The sequence below is a fragment of the Phyllostomus hastatus genome, unplaced genomic scaffold (genome assembly GCF_019186645.2).
Source record: "Phyllostomus hastatus isolate PE091 unplaced genomic scaffold, TTU_PhHast_1.1 phas_contig_40, whole genome shotgun sequence".
In the NCBI taxonomy this organism is placed as follows: domain Eukaryota; kingdom Metazoa; phylum Chordata; class Mammalia; order Chiroptera; family Phyllostomidae; genus Phyllostomus; species Phyllostomus hastatus.
This window is the reverse complement of record NW_025333872.1, coordinates 71286503-71310184: the sequence shown is the minus strand read 5'-3', so window position 1 is coordinate 71310184 and position 23682 is coordinate 71286503. Positions and strand designations below refer to the sequence as shown.

Here is a 23682-nt window from a genome sequence, read left to right as displayed (position 1 = left end):
GAGCCAGATCCTATTGGCCATCCTGGACCAAGTGAACAGCTGCAATTCTATACCAAGCGTATTCAGTTTCTGCCCTGCTAAGTAAATATCAGAAGGAAAGGCAAGAACACATTTTGCCTGATTTATTTATTCATTTTAATTTTTGTTGAATTTATGGGTCATGGAACAGGACCAGCATGTTGGATTCCATGAAAACATGTTCTCTTATTAATTTTTATATTAGAGAATGTTCTAACTAGCCACAACTTCAGGTTTTACATTCAGATTACAATCTCTGAAGAGACTGTGCCTTGCTACATGTTCTTTGCTCTTGGGAACACTTTGTTTCCACTTTGTTCCTCCCATCTTTTTCTAGCAGTAGTTTTAGTTTGCTTTGGGGTTTCAAATTCTCATTCTCTCTTCCTGTAATATGTGTAGGGATAGTGGTGGTGGTGGTAGTGGTGAGGGGAAACAGGAAAATTATGAAATATATAAAATGTTATAAGAATGCATACAGAGAATAAAAAGTAAAACCATTTGCAATGTTGTATACAATCTTTTTTCTGAATTCTTGCCATTAGAGATGCATATTGACACAGTCTAAATAATTTAGAACAACACTATAGTTTCACTTCTAAAATAAATCTCCTTTTAAAATCTCAAAATCATGTTCTTTTTTTTTCCAGCAAATGAGTTAATAACCTAAGGGCTAATTCCAAAGTTGATTCTTCAAAAGTATTGAAAACCATATTAGTTTTCCAGTGACCTACCAGACAGCTACAGTTGATTCTGCAGCTGAAACTGTAACAAAAAGCATTTGTGGAACCAAACATAGTGTTTTTTTCTTAACCACAAGTAGAAATTCTATCATAAGTTAATGCACTCTGCCATGGGTGTAAAATGTAAGGTACTGAATCAGTATCTCCAGCTGTTGCTAAGGGAGGAAAGCTTCCCCTTCTCCAAGTGGCCATGTTCCCAAATGGAGGTGAATAGAGGACAAGAGGGTGTGGATAGGGGTGACGGAGACCCAGATTCTGTAGAGAGCCAGGACCTGTTGATGAGTTAGTGGGTGGTAATAACAGCATTTTTCACGAGACAGATCCAACAGTGTTCATCCAACAGTGGGAATCATTATGTGCTCTGGTCTGGCTGAGAGCGCCATTCCTTTTTTTTTTTTAAAGGAGAGAATTAATTAGAAATCAACATAAACAGAAAATGTGATAGTTTAATGGTAATGAATCTGCATGGGTGTGATTCTATAACTACTAAGTTCGCATTCTTGAATGGAACAAACTTCAGTTTGTGCTAAAAACAAACTCCACTTTGTTATATTATGAATAAACTTGGATCTTCTTGCCACACAGCCTGCTAAACTAGAATATCTAATGGCTGAAGTCTTAGCATAAGCAAACAGCAGGCAAGGGACTTGCGGTATTTTAACAGGCACAAGAAGATGTGCAAATAGTGGGTATACCATGAAATAAGTGCAGCTTTATGTGTCACGTCTAAAATCATGAGCTGAAAAATAAGTGGGTTTTTCTACTAGATTCACAAAACTGCTGAGAGAACAGGAGGTGCTGACATGCACCTTTGTGAGAGTGATGCCTTTTTGTACTTATGTGCACACTCACTGAATCACCACCTTATTCAGAAATGGGCCCCGCACACTTCCCAGAGGAGTGCAGGGGCTGGGTGGTGAAGAACTGGCTTTGGACTCATACAGAGCTCTGACATTTACTAGTTGAAAAGCCAAAATTTACTTCTTCATCTCACTATTCATTTAAATCACTAAATTATGCAACATTCAGACACTGTGCTGGTTAGTGGGCATCCAAAGATGAATAAAACCAGTAATCTGTGTCCAGGAGTTCACAGTCTGATTATTTATTTACACAAAAGTCACTGACCTCTTTGAGCCGACGCTTCCACATCTGTACCATGGGAATATGTGCTTGATAGATACTGGGGTGGGGAGTGAAACTGAGGTCATATGTAAGCACCTTAGCACTCTTGCAGGCACTTATTACAAGTCAGTAGGCATAAGACATTTTGTTTTACTCAAGAAGTACCTTAAGCCATGTCTACTCATTAGAGGTAGCTGGGAGCTGCTGTCGTTAATAACTCACTCAGAAACTTTCAAGTGAGGAGACTGCAGAGAGGGCAAATGCTGATGCTTCTTTCTAGGACAGGAAATCTTTAGAACATCAGGGAGCCAGGGACTCATTAATAGTCATAGGGAGGAGTTACTTCTTAAGGACTGTGTACACAGATTTTAATGGGTACCGATGGTAGTCTCACACAGCATCCTGAGCAAAAAGTCCTCTGGGACTCGACACTGAAGACGGCAACCTGCTTGAAGAGACTGAAACTGGTAAGGCATGCTATAAAAATGATGCCAAATGGTATACAGAACCTGAAGGGACGTACCAGTGGTTCTAAAACTTTACTGTGTTTGTAAAATAACCTGGAATACTTTTTAATAAGGCTAACGGCATTTATAAAAAGTCACCCCAGGTGAACATGAGGCAGGTGATACAAGTACTGCGCTGCATCACATCTTTGCCATCTTTACAAATAAGTATTCTGTGATTAACGGAAATACTCTTTGGGGGACTAAAAGGTACAATATGGCCTCTGACAAAGAAGACTACAGTACAGTCAGTAAAAATAGTCCTTTTATATTCTAAGGGCCACAAATACGAATATATAGACTACAAATTTAGTGCAACAGAAATTAAGAGGCAGGAGCAATTACTGATGGTTGAAGTATGTGAAGGCTATAGAAGACAGTTGGGAATAGTTATAAGACTCAAAATGCAAGAATAACTTAGAAAAATGGAAAGGGGGGAAGAGAGAGAATGTTACGAACAAGAGTGGTTGTGTAAAACATATAGAAGATTTGGGAGAATGGTGGTTATGACTGTGGAATTTAAAAGGATCTTAGAGTTCTTCCTTCCCTTTTGCATTTCAGATGAGAACACTGAGGTCTGTTCAGTCAATTAGCTTCCAGCTGATAGAGCCATAAACCTTTGGAACTTCAGAGGAATTTCGTTCAAACATCTTCCGCAGAACAGTGTATTTAATCATGTCTAGTAAAACAAATATTATGGTGTTTGGAGGTAGCTAATATAATTATTTTACAGCATCTCCTTATATTGAACATCTTAAAACATCTCCCCGTATTGAATGTAAACCTGTCTTTCAGGAAGTTCTACTACCATAGAACGCACCCAACACATTTTCTCTTTTTTCCTTAAGACTGTTTGTCAAATAATGCTTGGTGATTTAGGAAAGGTGTTTAAGACCTAGGAGTTCAAAGTATGGTGAGAGATCATAAACAAAATGAACATCAGGTTGGTGAACATTATCTACAAGACTTTGGCAGAAAGCAGGCAAGTAACCACCTGGAAGACCTGAAATTTGAGCTGAGTTTTAAAAAGTAAGGGGAATCTGGGTGTGTGTTTGAGTTTAACCTGATACACAATTTAGAGGAACTATTTATGGACAAATCAGTGACATAATCTAGTTTGGTTTTCAGATATGATGGAGAGAAGAATCAATGGAGGAGAAACTAAACATTGAGAGAGGCCACTGGACGTGATGTTCTATGCCAGACATTGTTGTTAGTGGAATAAGAAGAGCATCCATCGATGGAAAAGGAGGGCATGGGTTTCAAGGTTATTTGCAAAGAAGAGTAAACAGGATTGGACGATCAAATTTATACGGGCAAACAAGGAGTAACTTGGGAGACCAGGCACAAAAGAATGTAATTAATGGAGAAAAGGGGATTCAGATATCACACTAGAAGAAAGTTGACTGAGGGACAGAGGAAAGCAGGTAAAAATGATTATTTTGAGGTACCAAGGGCTTGGACTTGCCTTATTTCCACTTTGGATCCCAAACACATAGCCCAGGACTAGGCACGTTAACAGACTTACAATAAATCATGAAGAGTAAATAACCACCTTCATTTTATATTAAAAAACAACAACAACAACCAAAAACCTCCCAAACCAAGACTGAGGCTTATGAGGTTTGGGTGCCTTGACTGGGATTACCTAGCATTAGCGGCACTCTTCTGGCTGGGTTTTTGTTTGTTTGGTTGGTTGGGTGGTTGGACTGAAATGTAAAATTGATGGAGAAAAACAGAGGGGAGGAAAAGTTAAGACAAAATATAAGAGGCTGCTTAAGAAGTTTACTGTAAAGATAGCAAAGCAACATCGCTGCTTTGAAAGGTGGTGGGATTTTAAAGAAAGGTGTTCAGGTGTTATAGGAGTTCAGAAAACAAAGTTGAGGGGATGCTTTCAACTCAGCAGTTCAGCCATCACACCTGAGCGTGCATTAGTTTAGGCTGAGAATCCAAGTTCTCCAAAGACACACAGAGCTATAATGCAGGAGCTAAATTTAATTTCTTAAAGCAACAGTATCCCATTGTGTTTTGCACTGTTTGAGATCAATCCCTGATGTTGAGTTCTGGCTGAGCAGTCATTGTGGAGACAGGGTCTGGAAAGTTAGTCATGAAAACTGCCCGAAGTAGGAGCAGAGACACCTCACAGCAATTCCTCTGATTTTCCATCTTCCCCACAGGATGAAACCAATTTTCCTGTGGTCCCTTACTAATGACCATTGTACATTGAGACTACATAGCCAAAACCTTTTGTTACAGAAAGATCCAACATGGCCCATTTTCCATGATAACTCCAACAAACATGTTGCTTTGGACTCTCTGCATCACCAAAAGGCCCCCGACCAATTTTAATTAGGGAGGTTATTTTAGGATCCTAGTTCAGAAATAATGGTTAAAGACAACGAAATAACAAAATGCGAAAGTCTTTTTCTTTTTTTTTAACTTTAGATTTTTAAAAATTTTATTTACTTTTAGTTTTATAGAGAGGGGAAGGGAAGGAAAGAGGGAGAGAAGCATCAATGTGTGGTTGTGTCTCACACATCCCCCACTGGGGATCTGGCCCACAACCTGGGAATGTGCCCTGACTGGGAATTGAACCAGAAACCTTTTGGTTTGCAGGCCTGTGCTCAATCCACTGAGCTACACCAGCCAGGGCTTTTTTCTTAATAATTTTACAAAATAATGTGTCATTATAAGTCTTTTTTTAAAGCTATTTTTGGTTTAAAAGGACTATTAGAGGAGCCATGCACTTAATTTTTTATCCTCATCTGTGGACACTTTTTTCATCGCTTTTTAGAGAGAGAGGAAGTGAGAGAGAGAAACATCCCATAGTGCTGATTGAGGATAGGACTGCAACCCAGGCACATGCCCCGACTGGGAATCAAGCCTGCAACCCTTGGATTGTGGGGTGATGCTCCAACCAAATGAATCACACCAACCAGGGGTGGACTTAAAATATTATTCTTAGATTTGTAAGCATTTTTTCTCAGTCTTTAAAATAGCTTATCTGGCACCCTATCCTTTCTATATCCTTTTCCCTGTGATGGGCTCACACATAGGTATGCAAATGGGAAAGGATGAATTCACCAATCCACCTTATCAGCCAGTAAGAATAACCTCACCTGAACAAAAATTTCCCCTACTTTACCTGCTTTTAATGTCAAGCCCAAAGGAATTATACTAATAGTAGGAACTCCACAGGAGATAAATGGGATAGTAGCAATACAGAAAAGGCTATGAACTTCTAATAAAACAAAACAAATATCACCAACAAAAAATTTGAGGCTGAGTTCTGCCACTTACTAACTTTGTGATACTATACAAGTCACTTAATGTCTTTGAACTTTATCTGTAAAATGAGAATGGTAAAACCTGCTCTTTCTATTTCACAAGGGTATTGAAAAAATCAAATAAGCTTTATACAATTATGATGTTGTGTTATTGTTAATAATAGGCATAGTGATACTTTACAACTCAGGGCCAGATTTGAATCTAACCATTCCCAAGAATAGAATAAGAACTCATTTGATGAGAAAACTGACATCCGTATTTGATGAGAGTATGTGTATCTGATTTTCTTTTAATTGTGCCTTGTCATGAGTCATGTTAGAACAGGCAACAGGTTATAGTAACTTTTTAAGATTTGAATCTCTTGGAGTAAGGAAATAAAAAGTCTGGGAAATAAATCTTCATCCAGTGAACAGATAATTCTCTTTGAAATGAGCACTAACTAAATAAGAAATCAGATTGCCGGCAACTCCATAGATCACTCTCTGGAAGGTCAGTCCTTGAGCCGTGCACCTGCTAGGTGGTGTTCGGTGCTACAGAATGGCCATGGGAGTTATTTCTGCTCTGCTCCCCTGCAAAGGGACTTCCATCAAGAAATTTCTCTGGCCTGTCTTTTTCCTGCAAAGTAACATGAGGGGATTATGCTGTATAAGTTATTCCCCCAAATCTTCCTATTAAAACATGTTGAACACCTAATCCACATGTGTTCTTTCTCTGATATTTTCTATTTCACTAAATGACACCATCTGGTTATTAAAGCCAGAAATCTAAAAGCCCTCCTCACCCCCATCTCCAATCACCCTTTACTATGGATTTTACAACTTTAATTAATGGAGCTTCCAACTTTCCATTTCCTATCATGGCTACTACTACCATTTAGCAATTAGAGTAATCTTTTAAGAATAATAGTTATGACCCTATCAGGCTCCTGCTTTAAAAACAGTTCAGAGGTTTCTCAGTGCACTTCCAAGTAACCACTTCTGCATAAGGAGTCATTAGTAGCTCACTCTGAGCCGCGCAAAGAGAACTCTCCATCATTTAACCTCCCTCTGGCATTCTTCTGTAGCAGACTTACAGAAAAGCAAGATGGAACGGGCAAAACCGTGCTTTAGGTACAAAGATGTGGGTATACACTTAGTTCTGTTTCCGGCTATGTTGTGTTGGTCCATTCTTTAATTGTTTTGAACCTCAGTTTCTTTTTTTATAAAACAGTTATCAATGTATCATGAGATTGTTGTAAGGGTTACATGAAATAATAACTGGAAAAGACCTGATAGTTACCTTTCTTTACTCAACACCCTTCAGTTAGTGATAACACATTGAAAAGAACTGGATCATGTTCTTTTCGGGACTTGGAAGTCTGGCAGCTGACATCTTTAAAGCTATCAATTGATGTTAGGAAATGTCATCAAGAGGCTTACATAAGAAACTCAAATAAATTGTTGATATGTGTTTGCCAAACTGGTGCTTTAAGTAGATTGGATTGTATGTTGCATGTAATGGTCAAGGGTTTATCATAAAACATTTGAAAAAATGCCTCAGAGAGATAGACAAAAATGCACTATTTTAAAACATCAAATATTTTAATGTTTATTTAGTAAAAGTAATTCCACTTAATGAACTAGTGTAAAAGTTCAACTATAGCAATGACTCAATGCACCGAAAATGGAAATTCGCTCAGACAAGCTATGCTAGTCCATTACAAGCTTTACCTAACAATGCCAACTACGTTTACAGTGCACATAGCACACTTCCTATGATTGTCACAAACGTCACGCTAAATGATGACTCCTGTTCACTTGCCATAAATTTTCAGACAAGAAAATACTGGGAGGCCCAATAAACTTCAGTGTTTTCAGCTGATCTTCCTTCCACCTTCCTGCCTGATCCCCGTGCTGTCTAGTATCCTTGTTTTCCAGAGAAGAGTCTGGGTTTGTATTTAGGTTCACTTGTAAACCAATTAATTTGTAATTCTATTTAAACAAACCTTTGAAAAATGTGATACAGCTTATAAAGAGTATCTAACAGTTTTAGTTTATCTTGAGCCAAATACTATTTAATTCTGGCTTTATATTTTCTATCCTTAACCACTGTGATAAGCTATGAGGGGAGGTTTCATGTGTGATTTTTGCCCACTTCTGTAATCCCAGCACATACTAAATTCAATAAACAGCTGCTGAATGAATGAATTTATGCTGTTTTAGTTAGAACTAAGTTTAATTTCAAGTCTTTCCAAGACTTTACCCCTAACAGAACTTATTTTTCACTTGTTAGCTTTCTAAAACTATGGTCTAAACACTCTATGAAAGTAGAAACAGAAACTTATGCCTTTGAATTCAAGCCCTAACTCCACATTCTTGAAGTTCTGACAACTATCTAAGGTTAAAGCATGCTACAAGAAGAAAAGGCAAAAAGCTCTTTGATCTTACAGTTGGAAGGCCTTCAAGATCACTCTCCTGCTTTCAGGTAAATGAAAAATTATGAGTCCTATTTTATAGTGAATGCCACTGAACTACAGACTAAATGATTTGTCTAAATTTTACAGCAGAGTATTAATTAGAACTCAATCCACCTGCCCCTTAATGTGGGATTTCTCTAACTATAGTCCAAACTCAAGAAGATCTCGAATCTAAGAAGGCAATTAGAAAGGTGTTACTCTCCTGTGATGAAGTTTATGAAGTTTCCATTTCATTTCCCTTAAATCTATTTTTATTATTTTCTTTGCAAAACCATGAACAAATGCAGGATACAAGTGGAATTCAATGGGAGACTCAACAGTGAATGATTGTCATTATATGTTTGAAGGAAAAGGAAAATCCCACTATAGGTATTTTAACATCTATTTTTCTAAAATGCTTTTCTACTGAAAAAAAATTCACCTCAAGTAAAATAAGAATTCCTACTCCTGTGGAGAAGAAAAAACAGTATATATTAATGAGAAATCTTAAATTGTGACATGAATAAAGGCGCTGAATTAAAATTCATGGCCTTCCATGTTTGAGTGTCTGCCTTAAATTGTCAAGGGGAGGAGGAAACAATAACTAGACGATGTGCACCCGTTCTAGTCAAGTACCCCAATAATCATTGATGTTGCAGAAATAAGTTGAAATTCTGTCAGTCGAGTCTCCGATGCTTTGGACTACTTTCTGTGGGATCTCCTAGTATGTAACAAGCACATGATAATGCCATACAACCTGGAAAGCACAGAAGTGGAACAATGGTGAGCTTCTGCCTCTCAAGGTGAGAGTACCGCCCTATTCTAACAAGTGATATTTGATATGAAGAGCTCACTCATTATATCTTTGAATAGTTCTTGAATAACTATGTAGAAACCAGAACTTACATCAGACAGGATCTCAGATATATTACCTCACTTGGTAGGACTATGGAGAATTAGCTATGAACTGCATTTGAACTGGCATGGTAATTGCCTTTCACTGTTTTTAAACCATTAAGACACCAGAAGCAAATTTTTGCTACTGTCAGTTTAAATGAACTCATTTCCCCAATACTCTATGCACTTTAAAGATAAGTCATCTCTGCAGTGATAACTTAAAATAATATTCTGCAGTTCAGATTACATACAATTCAATGTGATCTCTGCCATCATTCTCTTTCTTTAGTCTCTTCTTCAGTGTGCAACTCTGGAATCTGTGCATCAGATAGCATAAAGCCTGCTGTTGCAAACATTAATAAGATCTATCATTTAGGAACAGTTACTTACACTTTGTTTAATCTCTAATGGAAGGATTTCTCTAAATATTTATACTAGAACAGTTGTCAGAATGAATCCTGCAAAATTGCTGGCACACTCCCAGAAGCAGGAGGCTGGTGTGTGGGGGAGGGGAGATGCCTGGTCACTGGTCACATCATTCCAAGCAGCCTTAGAATTTCAGGGAGCACCCTGCTGGAATATCAAGGGTTTGTATTAACAAAAAGGTACTTCAGTGTGCAGACCAGTTCAAGGAAAGTATCTGAACAGCCACTTTCATTTATTGCTCTTATAAAAATGACTCTCCGTTTGTCTCAGACTTAAATGGATTATTTAGGTTTCAGAGACCCAGTAAATAAATTGCATCTGAGGAAAGAAACCTGTTCAAGAAGTGTGAATCAACACCAAACTCAGTCTGTGTAATGGTCCTCAAGGTGCTTCACATACAGAAATGACTTGTTCATCCATGACCTGCTGAGCGAGAGTCAGCATGCAAGAGTTAGCAAGGAGAGGAATAAAAGCTGCCAAGATAAATGCAGCAGTGTTTTATAATGAACTCGGCTATCAGTGTGTTTGTTTTTTCTTTGGAAGATTCTAAAATCATGACTGTTCAGTTCATCTGAGTAGTGGTTTAGCATTCAGGGAGTGGATGAAGAAGTGAGTTTGGGCTAGGAAGGGTGGAGAAAATATCCTGAACTGGAAAATCTTGGCAATTTTCATTTGAAATGTGTTATTTGATGAATGATAGCACTTCTGCCAACAGCCAGTGATTTAGGTAGTTTGGTTAAACAGTATTACATAAAGTTTTCTGCGGCTGTAAACTCTCCATGTATAGCATGGGTAATATATTAAGTTCAGAGGCAAATACTTCATAATGAATTTCTGCAATGTGAGATGTCCATAAGGGTGCTGAAAATGAGAGCGGTAACATGAAGTGGTTTGGAATGCCTCTTCCTGAAACTCCCCTTTATTCTCTTAGAAATTAAATTTTGAGGTATGAGCATGTAATGCTCACAAGTCTGAAAATGCACATGAATCAGGGCTGGGTTCCGGGCTCTGGGCTGAGTGGAAGGGCACACGCTGCTGATTGCACTGGGGCCCAGAGTCCATCCATATGGTCCCCTGCAAGCCCACCAGCTACCAAGGGAATCCCACTGATCTGTGTTAAAAGCTTGCATCTACATCAAGCTCTGAACAGACTGAAAAGTTGGATGGGTGTCTTAGAAATGTGCTATAGGAAAGAGGGACTGCACCTTTTAAATTGTCTTTGTGTGGAGGGGGCTAAGAGCTATCTTTTTGAGGAGGGCAGGAAATGAGTGGGGGGATTGAGGCCACAGGGGCTGAGGATACCACCTTTGGGCTTCATTTTTTGATACCAAATGTAGTGAGAGTCCTTTTAGATTTAAATCAACAAATTGGTCCTAAATTGGAAAACAAGACTGAATTCTGCAAGAAACAAATACTCAGCTGTTCTGTATGTGCTTATTTGGTTTGTGGCCAAGTAGCATTTGCCTATATCTTTAGGATTTCATGGCAGAAATTACATGCCATGGAAAGGTAGCCATATAAGTAAACACAGGGAACAGTTTTGTTGCTGAGTTTCCAAAAATTAGGATTCTTCTATTAGATTATCTCATAGTCAAATTCAAGAAGAAGGGAAAAACAAACACTTCCATTAGATGGGTAATATATTGACAACAGGTTCCTTATGACTCTTTGGTGTACACGGTGCACAAGGTCAGAGTTTATTTGCCAAATATTACCTAGAGATTGCCAGTTGCCAATGAAAGCTGGCCAGAAAGTGAATCTGCCTGCTTGCCTGTCAGTGGATTTAAAATAAGCAATATCATCTGTCCACAGGTTGAAACGGAGAGAACTAGGAGTCTAAGGTCATGAAAGTACTGAAATATACTGAGGTCACCTGAGTCATAAAGGAATGTGAAGCTTTCCACATTAAGAATATCATCAGTGGGAGCTCTGTGTCTTCCTTCCATTAAAGACCTGTGAAGTGAGAGAGTACCTTTTTTTGGTATTAAGGCAATTCCAATAGTTTCAAAGGTGAACTTTCACTTAGGTTATTTATTACATATATTCATGCCAGTTGAATATTTGCCTATAGAAAGGTTTAACACTCTTCTGATTTCTACCATATTGTAAGTTTAAAATTAGAGCACCACTAAAGTTATTAATAATTTCTACCTGGTTAGTGACAGTACCACCTTTCAACATGGCATCCTTTTCAGTACAAGAAATCCTAAGTTTGCTCTTGGCTTTTTCCTAGCTCTAGAGGTTTTAAAACTCCAGTCCTGGTGGGTGTAGTGTACTACTATTTTCTTATTTCCAAGGGTTATGTTAGTAATAGCATGCGTAAATTGACCTTGGGATGTTTACAAGAGTCCCTTCCCTTCCCTTTCCCTCCTAGTCAGACGCCTCTTTTACAAAGACATAGGCTACATTCCTTGGGTTCCTTTCATCTACTCAGGAGGGGCGGGGAGAACGTGGAATGACGGCAGCGGCAGCCGGAATTCTGCATGTGTGTGTGTTTGTAGTCACGCCGGCAGACAAGGTGGTCTGTGTGAGGACGGTGATGCGAACTGTGCACAAATACCGATGTTTTAGTTCCATCTCTTGCTTGCTTAGGGTGGATAAGCTATTGAGGGAAAAATAAAACTGGTGGGAAGCATTGTTTTCTGGTGGACTTTCTGCTCTCCATAACTCATGACTGTTCCCCTTCCTTAGGGACAACGAACTGGGCCTGACCACGGAGCAATGGCTCAAGTGCGCTGTGATGACTCCCCTCCCCAGGAGCCTGGCTTTCCTCAATCTAATTACTTCTGGCAATTGCGGTTATTGGGATTTGGCCTAGTGACTCACTAGAACCCAAATTCTCCCAAGAAGCCACCTTAACAAGCAAAATCGAGCCTGACAGGAAGCCTGCACTTCCACTTCACTATGCACGGAGCTCTCCCTGGTTTGTGACAGGGACTGAAAATCCTTCCTGGGCAAGAAAAAATAATAAACAAGATTTAATGAAGATAGATGCCCAAAGAAGAGCACATTAGGAGAGAACTAAAGACATGAAGTTCATCAATTAATAACCCACCACAAAACTCAATCCATTTCCATAGAGTTAAAACTATGCGATTTATATAGTAGTTTTACTGATTGTCAGTAGTCAATCTAAAATTGGTCAGGAGTTGTAGAAAGTACAAAAGCATGTTTATTTCTTGTTAGGCAGTTTCCTAACCATTACGTTTTCTCTAAAAACAAAGAGGACCCAGTTTTCAGCTAAGACATAAAAACATTTGCTTATTATCAAGTAGCTTTGAAAAGCTTCTTGGTGTGGCTGACACCCTGTCTCCCATCCGCTTTACTTCCCCGTTCACTCATGGCATAGAGTTCAGCAGAGAGCATGCTCACCCCAATCACTCCGCCCCACAGCGCCGATGTTATTCTATGAAGCCCGAAGCCCGTATCTGTAAAACTCACTCTCTCACTGGGTGGCCTTTGCTCTCTTTTCTTAGACTCTTTGGCGGAGGATGATTCTCTATCAGCTCGGTCTGCACTAGTCAGTGTCACAAATGTAACTATACTCGATTGATAAACGATATGGGACTACCGAACTGCTTTATATTTTAAACTATCTGTTCAAATGACCTATAACCTCATCTCTTATCACATGCCACACAAGTCTGTGCCATCTATCTAACCATCATGAACTGGCACTGTTTTCAAGGACTGCTTCGCACCAATAGTTGTTCTCGAATTAAGGATCCAGCAGTACTTCTCAGCCCTGGCTGCATATTGCAGTCAACACGACTACTTTTGAAAATACAGATATCCAGGCCCCAGCGCCGGCAATTGTTTCATTTGGTTGAGGGTGGAGTCTGGCGTTGGTTTGCCTTTTAAAAAAGATCCCTACATGATTTTAATTTGAAATCAGGGTTGAAAATCACCATACAAAGGCCTATAAAACAAGAATTTGGAGTGGAGGTCACTGTTAATGCTCATGGTAAAAGTAATATAAATAACAGATTTTATGAAGCACCATAAAGATAACTTTTCTGGATAACAAAAACTAGCCAGTGAAATATCTATTGTGGTTGTAAATTACATAGAAAAATTTCGATATTTAACTGTAAAATTATAGACTTCACCCACATCCTCATGCCTAAGTTAATCTTCTCTTGGACATGTACACCGTAAATGGGAAGAAGAATCTCAGAGCATTTCATATAAACTGTGCTATTTTATTTTTTCCAATTAAAAATATCAGCCACTTTATGTTTATAAAACCATCAACAGGGCAGGCTTAAAGAAAGAGACAAAAAGGGTAAAGAAAAGAAAGAGGTGTGGGAGAGAAGAATCACAATTCAAGAAGCAACCTCTACAGTAAATGTTTGAAAGAGACTTGTGGTTAAATGCGGAGGAAGGAATGGAAGGAATAATGAGCAAAGAGAGAGTAAGGGTGGGAAAGGAGTAAGGTGGACTTTGGGAAAATGTTGCCATGATTGCCTTCAGTGCCAATCCCAGTAACGGAGGTGACAAGAAGGAACCAAGGGAGGACATGGGTCTTAGAGTCAGACCTGGGTTCAAGTCCCACTACACCTTCACTGACTGATCTGAAGCAACTAATATGGGACTATCGGCACCTTCCTTACAGGGTCAGTGTGAGAACTACCTGAGATAACAGGTAGTTATCTCTGCAAAAACTTTGAGTACAGGGTCTGGCACTCACAGATGGTTAAAACACAGCAACTCTTTAAATAATAACCACTATCACAACACTCACTTCAAAAAGTACAGATAAATGCATATTAAGATAAAATGTATATAAAGACAACAGTAGCTCTGACAACTAGGAATAGCTATAGTTTGCCATGAAGCATGCACACACTGTGGCACAACATCTTGCCTCTTTCCTATCAGCGAAATGTGACTACAAGTCCTCTCCTTATATGACAGCCTCTGTTGAGATGACTGTGTTCACATCAATGAGTTCCCTTTGTACGAGAAGAGAACATAATCATGAGAAACTAGCTGTTGGTTTTCTTACCAACTTATCAAGCATATGTTAAGAAAACAGTGTTCTAAAATAAGCAGCTCACAAATTCTGTTATTTTATATTGTGTGGTGGTGGTTTGTATCATGTGGTTATAAAATGGGCGCTGCTTTACCACTTACTCTCAGGAATGTGCTTTGTATTGGGGTATAATTATAAATATGCTTACCAGCTAGTTTTCAGAGGACAATTTTTGGGAGTGAATATGGCGCACTGCATTATTGTGTATTCATTTTAGAAATATGTGTTAAGGTAACTAAATCCAATCCCATGCTTATGCCAAGGTCTCAGAGGAGAACTAGGAGGATAGGCACCCTAGAAAATAGAACCTGCTTCTGATACAGAAAGTGCAAATAGAATGGGAGGAGAAAGGGAGGTGGAGTTGTTACTAGGGCTGGACAGTTAGTCTGTGGGGATGATGCAGAGGTAATCCACACACTGTATAGAGGAGCTGGATTCCCTCCAGTTTCATCTGACCCTGAAATTCACTTAATTTAAGAGAGCACGCTTTGTGGAGAAATGTTCTTGAAAGTAGAATGCCGCTGTTCTAAGTAGATGCTAGACTTAAATGGAATTATATTAAAAATTATTTTTACATCATAAGGAAACTTATTTTTCTTTACCATAAAGTTTTTCAAGTTTCCTATGATCTGTGGCAAAGTAATGTAGTCCCACAGGTAATTCTAAAGATTTGGCAAGTTAAAATCGCATCTCACAATGTCAGTGACCATTCTCATATAATACAGAGAGTACCATATATAAAAATGGGAAACCACAGTTGAAAAATTATGTTATACTCTTTAAAATAGACAAAGTAACTTAATGTAGTTAATCTAATTTTGATGCTACCAATAAGAGTTCATTTCCACATCAGCACTGAAAGCACTTTTAATAACAAGGCACCACTGGGTTTTGTATCATACATTCAACTATCCCCTTTATGTGAGTGACTCCAAAATACCGATCTCCACTCCCTGACACTCTCTGAAACTTTGATTTGGAGTTACTAAGTACTACCCTGCTGACCCTCAAAGTAAAGTTAATGCAAAAGAAAAACAAATTTCTTACCAAATATGCTTCTCCTTCCTCCCCATCTTTACATTTATCATCATCGTTCTTCCCTTCACCCAGACCTGAGTCTTTATCCTCCAAAGTTTGGTGCCAAATATGGCACTCTTCCTCGTTTCACTTAATATCCAATTTGTTGCCAAGACCAATGGATCTGTTCACATAGATTATGCGCTGTATGCACTGTGCTCTCTTGCTCAATCAGTAATTATTGTAGCACGGGGCCTTATTACTGGAAACCTGGGCCACTGCAATTGCCACTTTCTTCCTAGCACAGGCCACTTCTGAAAACCTGTCATGGTAGGGGAGTTCTGCAGCATCACTCTAGTTGGTGTTCCAAACCTGTGACCCTAGGTCCCAGGACAAGACGGCCCTGCAGAAGACTGAGTACGCTGATGGACGGGATGGCTACGGGCTATGCTTTTCAGGCACTAGAAATTGTGAAGGATGGGGAATATAATTAATTCAGCATGTACTTTGATAAATTACTTATTAGCTAATTTTTATTTGATGAGTTTACTTATAATAAATAATACTTTGCTGTCCTTTCTTAATCTTTATCTACTAAACTTAGTTGAATAAGACAAACGAAGTTCAGAAGGACTGTCTAGCTCCCTAGTCATGATGTGTATTTGCATACCAAAAGACTAAAGGTTGAAGAGACTATAGGAATCACATGTAAATTTCTAACCAACCACCTCATGCCACAGATGAGGACCTGCACCTAGTGCGCTAAAGGGACTTGACTGGGTTACCAGGTATTAGTAGCAGTGCAGGATCTAGCAGTCTGCTGCTTAGTCTCCTTTTCTCGACATACACTAGGGGTCCTCCCCCAACTGCGGCTCAGGTCTCAGTCTCTACCATGAACTTATGACACAAGTCATCAAATTCTTGAAGGTCATGTAGAACATTAATAAGGTAGAGTTTTGAATAGTGGATTTGATTCTTGCAAGAGACATAAAAAGAGTTAAAAGTCATAAAATACATATTTAATTGGGCATTCATATCCTTCAGTACCAGTTTCCTCTGAAAAACTTCCAGAAGAATTTCAGTAACAGCAGATGGTAACGAGGTCCCTTGCCAAGATTACAAATAAGGTGGAAATGCTCTTATCTGATAAGAGGCACCTGTAACCATGATTTTAGAAATGAATTTTTGAAATCATTCAAACTTTTCACATATAAAGAGAATTTGGGTGATTTGCTTAAAAGTTTCATGTCGCTGAAACACCTTGGGAGCAGAAAATGGGATTACTTTGCGCTCAGCGGCACGTAGATGGTGAACATTCTCAGCACTGCCACCGTTCTTGGGGTGGAGCGTTCCGTTCCTTTCAGAATTGCTGGATGAGTACTTTAATCAGAATGCCAGTAACACTCCTTAATGGAAAGATCTGATGAGCAGAACTGAATATCTAGAAAAACGGTCATCATCTTCTGCAGATGTATATTTTATACTTTATATAATTTTGTTAAGGTATAACTGCAAAGTATTTCAAATTGACTAAGCTGTTCATCAGATGGTAAATTTTAAGATACTCTAATCATTTTATAACTTAAGAAAATTTTACAATCCCACATTATTCCTCAAATCAAAGGCCAAAAAAATCTATGTAATTTATGATTCACCACTTTTTTTCAAATGATCATTCTCAAAAGAATGTCAGTGTACAATGCATTGGTAAGAGAAGAAATAGTCCCAACCAAGTAAAACATAGTTTCAACACACTGTCTTACATGATCCTCACCATGCTCTCAAAACTGAGTGGTGTTTTCCTAACGGTAACCAAAGCTGATTCTTACATTTCATGAAACACAATCCCCAGTCTGATGGCATTTCAAGAATTCACTGCTTGTAAAAGGATTTTGGGGTGGGGGTTAGCGGAGTAAATAGTAAGGAAGTGGGAAAAGAGCTTAACACAATATCCAAAATGAAACATTTGGATAGAGGTAAGGAGGGGAAAGATGATTGAGTAGAGTCACTATAGGTAGAATAGTTATATTTTTTGATAGTTCCTTCTAATAACTTCAGAGAGATCATTTGGTTTTAACCCTACGTGGTGTTGGACAACGCAACATAGTCTGCTATCAGCATCACACAGAATTGCAAACTTTTCCATTAAAAAGATTAACCATTTAATTTTAAAATATTTTAGACTGTTAGTAGCAATCTGAAGATCTCTGTTCAGATTCAAATAGTCTAAAATGATCAGATGACTAATACATTTATTTTATAGTAGTGTGGCAAGGGTTTCCCCAAAATTACTTGAATATCAAATTTAACTACATGTAATTTCCATTCATAGCTTTCTGAGGACTTAATTTTTAGAATATTAGATGCCAGGGAAATAGTTAATGGAAAAATGAATTAGCAAAACTTATCTACCTACAAGCTGAAATACTGTTCATATTTCATGCTTAAAGTCCAATTGAAATGATGACATGAAATCAATTTCACACTCATTCTTATATTATCAAGTACTTTACAGAGAATAACTTGAGACTAAAAAGACAATATTTAAAAATTATCATTCTTGCCCTGGCCTGGTGGCTAAGTTGGTTGGAGCATCATCCCACAAACCAAAGCATTGCAGGTTTGATTCCTGGTCAGGATACATACCTACCTAGGTTGCCAGTTTGATCCCAGTCGGGTGCTTATAGGAGGCAACCTGATTGATGTTTCTCTCTTACATCAATGGATGTTTCTCACATTGATAGTTCCCTCTCCCTCTCCCTTTTTTTCTTCTCTCTCTCATCAATAAACATATCCCCAGGTGACATTTTAAAAATATCATTCTTAATGTTCTTGGTGAAATCCTTCTATTGAAGTATCAAAGAATTAAAATAGCATAAGAAAGGGTATTTTAAGAAAGAATTCTGATAGTCTAATGATGCTTAAACTAGAATTGAAAAAAATAAGTGTCTTTTTCTTATATTTAGATGTTGCTCTTAGTGTCTATTAGTTTGAATTTGTGGCTTTGATTTTACCTGATACGTTGCAGAATATACTTTCTCCAGCAAATTTTACTCATGTCTCCATCTATCAAACAATGTTTCTTTCAAATACAAGGTAGACTGGTAACAAAAGTAGACAGGTGATAAAACACATTGTAGCCAATATCCAAACTATACTTTCATTCAACACTATGATTACAAAATGCATAGCAGAATGAAAGATTTTCCCACCTTGTTGTTAACTTGTTATTTTCCAAAATTGGCGTGTAACCACCAAGAGTGCATCAGAATCTCAAAGAATGGCTCAATATCTGAAACAATGTCATGAGCAATAAGCAGTATATTCTGATAAATCAGTTTTTATTTGATTGCTATTGAAATAGTTCCTTTGTACCTTAGTCCTTTATTTCAAATATCTTTAGGAAAGATTTAAAACTTTTATAGCTTGGTCAGTGAATACTTTGCAGTTATTATGCATACAATGGCTTTTTAAATCTCGCATTTAACTGAAATCTAAACAATTAAAACTGAATTAATACATGGCGACAAAGAAAAGGAATACTATAATGGCAAGTAATGTTTCTAACAATAGTCTTCTGGCATACTGTGACCCTACAATTTCTTCTGAACAACCAAATAATATATTTAATAAGCTCTATTAGTATTATTAGGTATTTAACTCTTTGATATTGGTCATTAATGTATAATACATACAAATATCATTTCAAAAATTTCCAGTAAACCAAGACAGCGTATTCTCCAAACATACTGTGTAAATGATGGTCTGGAGGTCATAGGGTTTATTATTTAACATGCCTGACAGCTCCTCTCGCACATGAATCAGCATGTAGTATAAATAGCTGGAGACAAGTTTCACTAACTAGCTGTATGGCTTTGTATAGGTTACTTAGCCTGTGTTTCTTGGGTTCATCCTCTGTAAAATGGGAATATTGAAGCCTATCTCTTTAGTTCAAATGGCTCTTTAGGGGCAAAAATGAATAATTCAAGTGAAAATGTGGTATAATAGTAAGGTATGTGGTTGTTATTACTATGACAAATTTGATCACTACCTTTATTAGCAGATATGCTGGAATTCAGAAGCCGATTGTACCAAGTTGTGAAGACTGAGTTGGAAATCAATTACGGTAAACGCTAGGTTTCAGGTTCTTGATTTAGCACCCTGTACTTAAAGCTAAGGCTTACCTCTGAAAACATTGTTGCTTGGGAATTTTTAAATAACGATTGCATTTCATTTTGATCATGAACAAATTTAGTTTAGCCATCTCTAGGAACTGGATATGAATCCAAATCGGTGAAAAAGTTGTCTATTTATCCACCCATAACTCGCAGTATATATTTTAAAGTATAAAATCCCCATGTAAAATGTTTCTTTTGTGAAAAAGAGGAAACAAGATCACTGGTTTTCAACAACACTGAGAAAATGGTCTAGCAGTTGTTTTAGAACAACAGTGGGACGCCTGATAGGCTTTATCTGCTCCATCTGAGGATTAGCCATGGCTTTTTAAACTTGGCAATATTTAGTGCTACAAATGAATATCTTTATTTTGCAAGACATGTTTCTACTAAAATATTGAAAAGGCCACTACGTTCTTACACTTCCATTTTCTACTTCTCAGGTCATTAGTTAAGATTTTAATAGTTTAGGAAAGTTAAGCTACTTAACTACAGGCTAAGAAGAGATACTCTTAAATTTTCGCTTTAGTTGTCTCTGAAAAAAACAAACAGTAAAGACCACTTCTTTCTAAAATACCCTTGAATATTACCTTATTTTTCACTAAAAAAAAACTTTTCTAGTCCTTATTTGAGAAAGGGTCGCTTTTTATGAATCTCTCAGAGATTTCCAAAGAGATGAGTATGTGCACATGCAATTTGGCCTTGAGTTTCTGGACATTCAGCAAAGCTCTCTCCTTACCCTCCACCCCTTCCCCATTCTCCAAAAAACCATACTGCACCTGCCAAGAGAATCTGGCGTGTCCCCTCAGAGGACGCAAGGGGTCGCCCCTCTCCCAGGATTGTTCCAGCAAACCCAGCCGCTGGGGCAGACTCGAGTGTGCGAAGGAGCAAGGAGCATCCCCAGCTACGGGAGCTCTCTCCCAGCCCACTCCCACAGAATAATTGGAATTTCAACCCAGTTCCACCTACTCCCTCTCTTATTCCCGCTACGCAACCAGAGAGCGCCTTTGACTTGGCCTTGAGACCATTAAGGCAGGTCGAAAAGCAGTTCTCCTTTTCACTCCGCGATTCCTCTTTGGTCCCAGCCTAGGGGTGCGCTATCTATCCCACAGCTGACCGTAGCCTTGGGGCAGCCTCATTTGACAGCTTCCCGCGTCGTTATCCTCGTTGAGGGAGGTAGGGATGAATGGGTGGCCAATTTTCTTTCCTGTGCCTTCTTTCTGACACAGGGGCCCCAAAACTTCAATCGGAGACACTTAAAACACCGACGCTCAGGTCCCTGTCCCGCCCCAGCAATTGTGTGGCTTCTAGTCCTTAAGGTCCTCAGTGGGGTGCGGGAGGGAATGGAATATGGGCGCCGGGTGGGCTACCGCCTGGAAGAGTGACGGCAAACAGGAGGTTGTACCTATGCCTGACATCCCTCTCCCCCCGGACCTGCGACTTAATTGCACGGCTGGACCCCAGGAGAGAAGAGGCGGAGGGGGGGGGGCCGCCAGGCGGGAGCGCAAGGCTTGAGTGAAAGGGTGGTTGGAGGATTTACGAAGACTATAAACCACTCAGAGGCCAAGAACACTAAATCGGATGCCCTGACATGTTTAGCTTAGGTCCTCCTGCCCCCTGCTACGCGATCCCAGAGGCAGTGATGCCGGCCCTGGGCTCCTGGCACTCTGGCCCAGCCACGTCTTTAAAAGGCAATTTTCAGGTGAATCAAACCTTGTCTGCCGGAGGCGAGCGGCACAAAGGCAGCTTTCAGGGGACCCTCACGTCCAGGGGTAGGGCAGAAACAAACTGGGGCGAAGAAGTGTTTACTAAATCTCCATCTCCACAAGCCTGTGCTGTGTCCTCCGCGCAGCACACGCGCCTGTCCCGAGTGGCTGGGAGGGTGTCTCGCTCGCAATCAAGCACCGCCACAGGTTTTTGCTCCCCGGCGCTGGAGACCCGAAGGGCAAAGGCGAAAGCACCGCGCTCTGCGCCTCTGAGAGCTCTGTGCAGGAGGTCTCTCTCCCTTTCTTTCCCCAGCAACCCCCCTGACACTAAAATGAGGGTCGCCCCCAGCTCTGCTTATTTGCAAAGGGACGGCCACGGTGGGCACAGACAGGAGGGCGGCCCTTGCGGCGGGCTAACCTGGAGCAGGGAGAGGTGACATTCTCACCTCTGTCCCCTCATCTCAGGAACACGCCACCTTTCACACAGACGAGCGTGGATTGCGGGTCTCTGGGGTGCCCATGTAATCCCAGCTAGGACACTGTCTTAAGAAGCTTTCACACGCCAACCTTCCAAGCAACAGAAGTAGGGGGAAGAGACAGGGAGAAGGCGAGCTTCAGTCTTTAGGGGGAACCCACCCTCGGTTTTTGTCTGCCCAAGGGGACCGACCCACTTGAAAGAATCTCAGAAGGTAAACGCGCTCACGCGTGGCAGGCAGGGGTGTAACTGGAAACTGAGCTCTCAGCGGCGGGTTCTGAGGTCCTCACAGTCCGCAGACTGGGACCGCTAGCGGCTCAGAAGCGCCCAGACACGCGCACCCTGAGTACCCCTCGAGCCTCCTGCTCCACTCGCGCGTGGAGAGGGGCAACGGCCGCGCAGGCTTTTGCTGGCTAATTCCCTGGCTGCCCTACGGGCTTTTAGCAGCCGATCGCCAAGGGAGGTCCTAGCCAGGATTTTCCACGCGAGTCTGCGACCCAAGGTGAGAGGACGCCACGGCGAGCGCACCTCCGCTGGAGTCTCCTCTGCGGTCAGGGGCATCCCTGGGATTCGAGGTCCGCGTCCGAGTCTCGAAAGAAAAGCACCAATTCCTATAGCTAGTCAAACCATAGACCAAACTTTTCTGCGAACCTGAAGTTATAAGGGGGCGGGAGACACAGGAGCGCCCGGTCCGCCCGACTCGCACCCGCGTGTTTGCGGAGTAACACAGGGATGTGGACAGGAAGGCGTGGGACACCGTCAATCCCGGAGCCTAAACTGTTACCTCCTTCGGAGGCGTAGGGTGCAGGGCGGGAGGACCGCTGAGCTGGGAGCCGACTCCGCACAGGCAAAGCGACCCGACAGGTGAACCGGGCGGAGGGGAGCAAACGCGTAAAAACCCCTGCACTTACTTCTTCGCTGGCGCCTTCCCCGGGAGGCGTTTTGGCTGCCGATGTATTCCATAAAGTTCAAAATGATAAAAAACCAAGAAATCAGTCGCAAGTGCATAGTAACCCAGTAATGTTTCCCTTCCTTTTCTCCTTGTTTCTTTTGATTGTTAATTATTTTGAATGTTTTAGAAATATATGTAGGTGTTAGGCGTGTAGAGAGAAAGCAAGACAACCCAAGCAGCGGGCAACTTCTCCACTCAGATCCGATGGGCGTGCTGGGATGGCAAACGAAGCGGGTCGGGTGGAGAGGGAAACCAACTATTGTACTTTCAAATGGTCCGAGCCCTGAACTGCGGCGGCTCCGCAAGGGTGGCTGTCAACGCCGGGAGCGAGGGTTCCGGGAGCAGCGCGCGGCCTCGCCGGGGCGGCCGCAGGTAGCATGGTGCGCGGCGGCGGCGGCCGCGGGCGGGATCCGTGCGGGCGGGCTGGTGGCGGCGGCCCCTGGGGCTCAGAGGTTTCGGCTGCTGCGGCGGCAGCGACGGAGGCCCCGGGAGCGCAGAGGAGCGGGCGCCGTCGGCACCGCGGCCATGGCCAAGGGGCGGTGGAGAGACCCCGAGCTGCTTCTGCCTTCCGAGAGCAGGAGCCGCTCCAGTAGGGCTGGACTGCCAGGAGAACCCCAGAGGGGAGGAGGGAGGGAGGGAGGGAGGGAGGGAAAGACGGGGCGAGGGAGGGGGAGGGGGTATGGCTGCGGGGGGCGGGGGGAGCTCGGGGGCGGAGAAGGAAACTGCTGGAGCAACAACCCTGAGCGACCTCAATAACTTTCAATTTCAAGAGGGAAAGAGGGAGCTGGAAAAGTACAGGCGTTGCGATTTGGCAGAGGGACGGGAAGAGGCGCCTAAGGGGTCCCGGGTCTGCTGCGGAGCATCTCTGGACGCTGCAGAGAAGGCGGG

General features: G+C 41.0%; 1 protein-coding gene across 1 annotated transcript in view; it reads right to left on the bottom strand.

Moving 5' to 3' along the window:
- Positions 1-22876, bottom strand: part of RSPO3 (R-spondin 3) — a 76578-nt gene extending 53702 nt beyond the window's left edge. The window contains exon 1 of the mRNA XM_045843409.1: positions 22754-22876. Coding sequence (XP_045699365.1) covers positions 22754-22850 — 97 coding nt within the window. The 5' untranslated portion in view covers positions 22851-22876. The remainder of the gene's footprint in view (positions 1-22753) is intronic.
- Between the last annotated feature and the right edge of the window lie 806 nt (positions 22877-23682).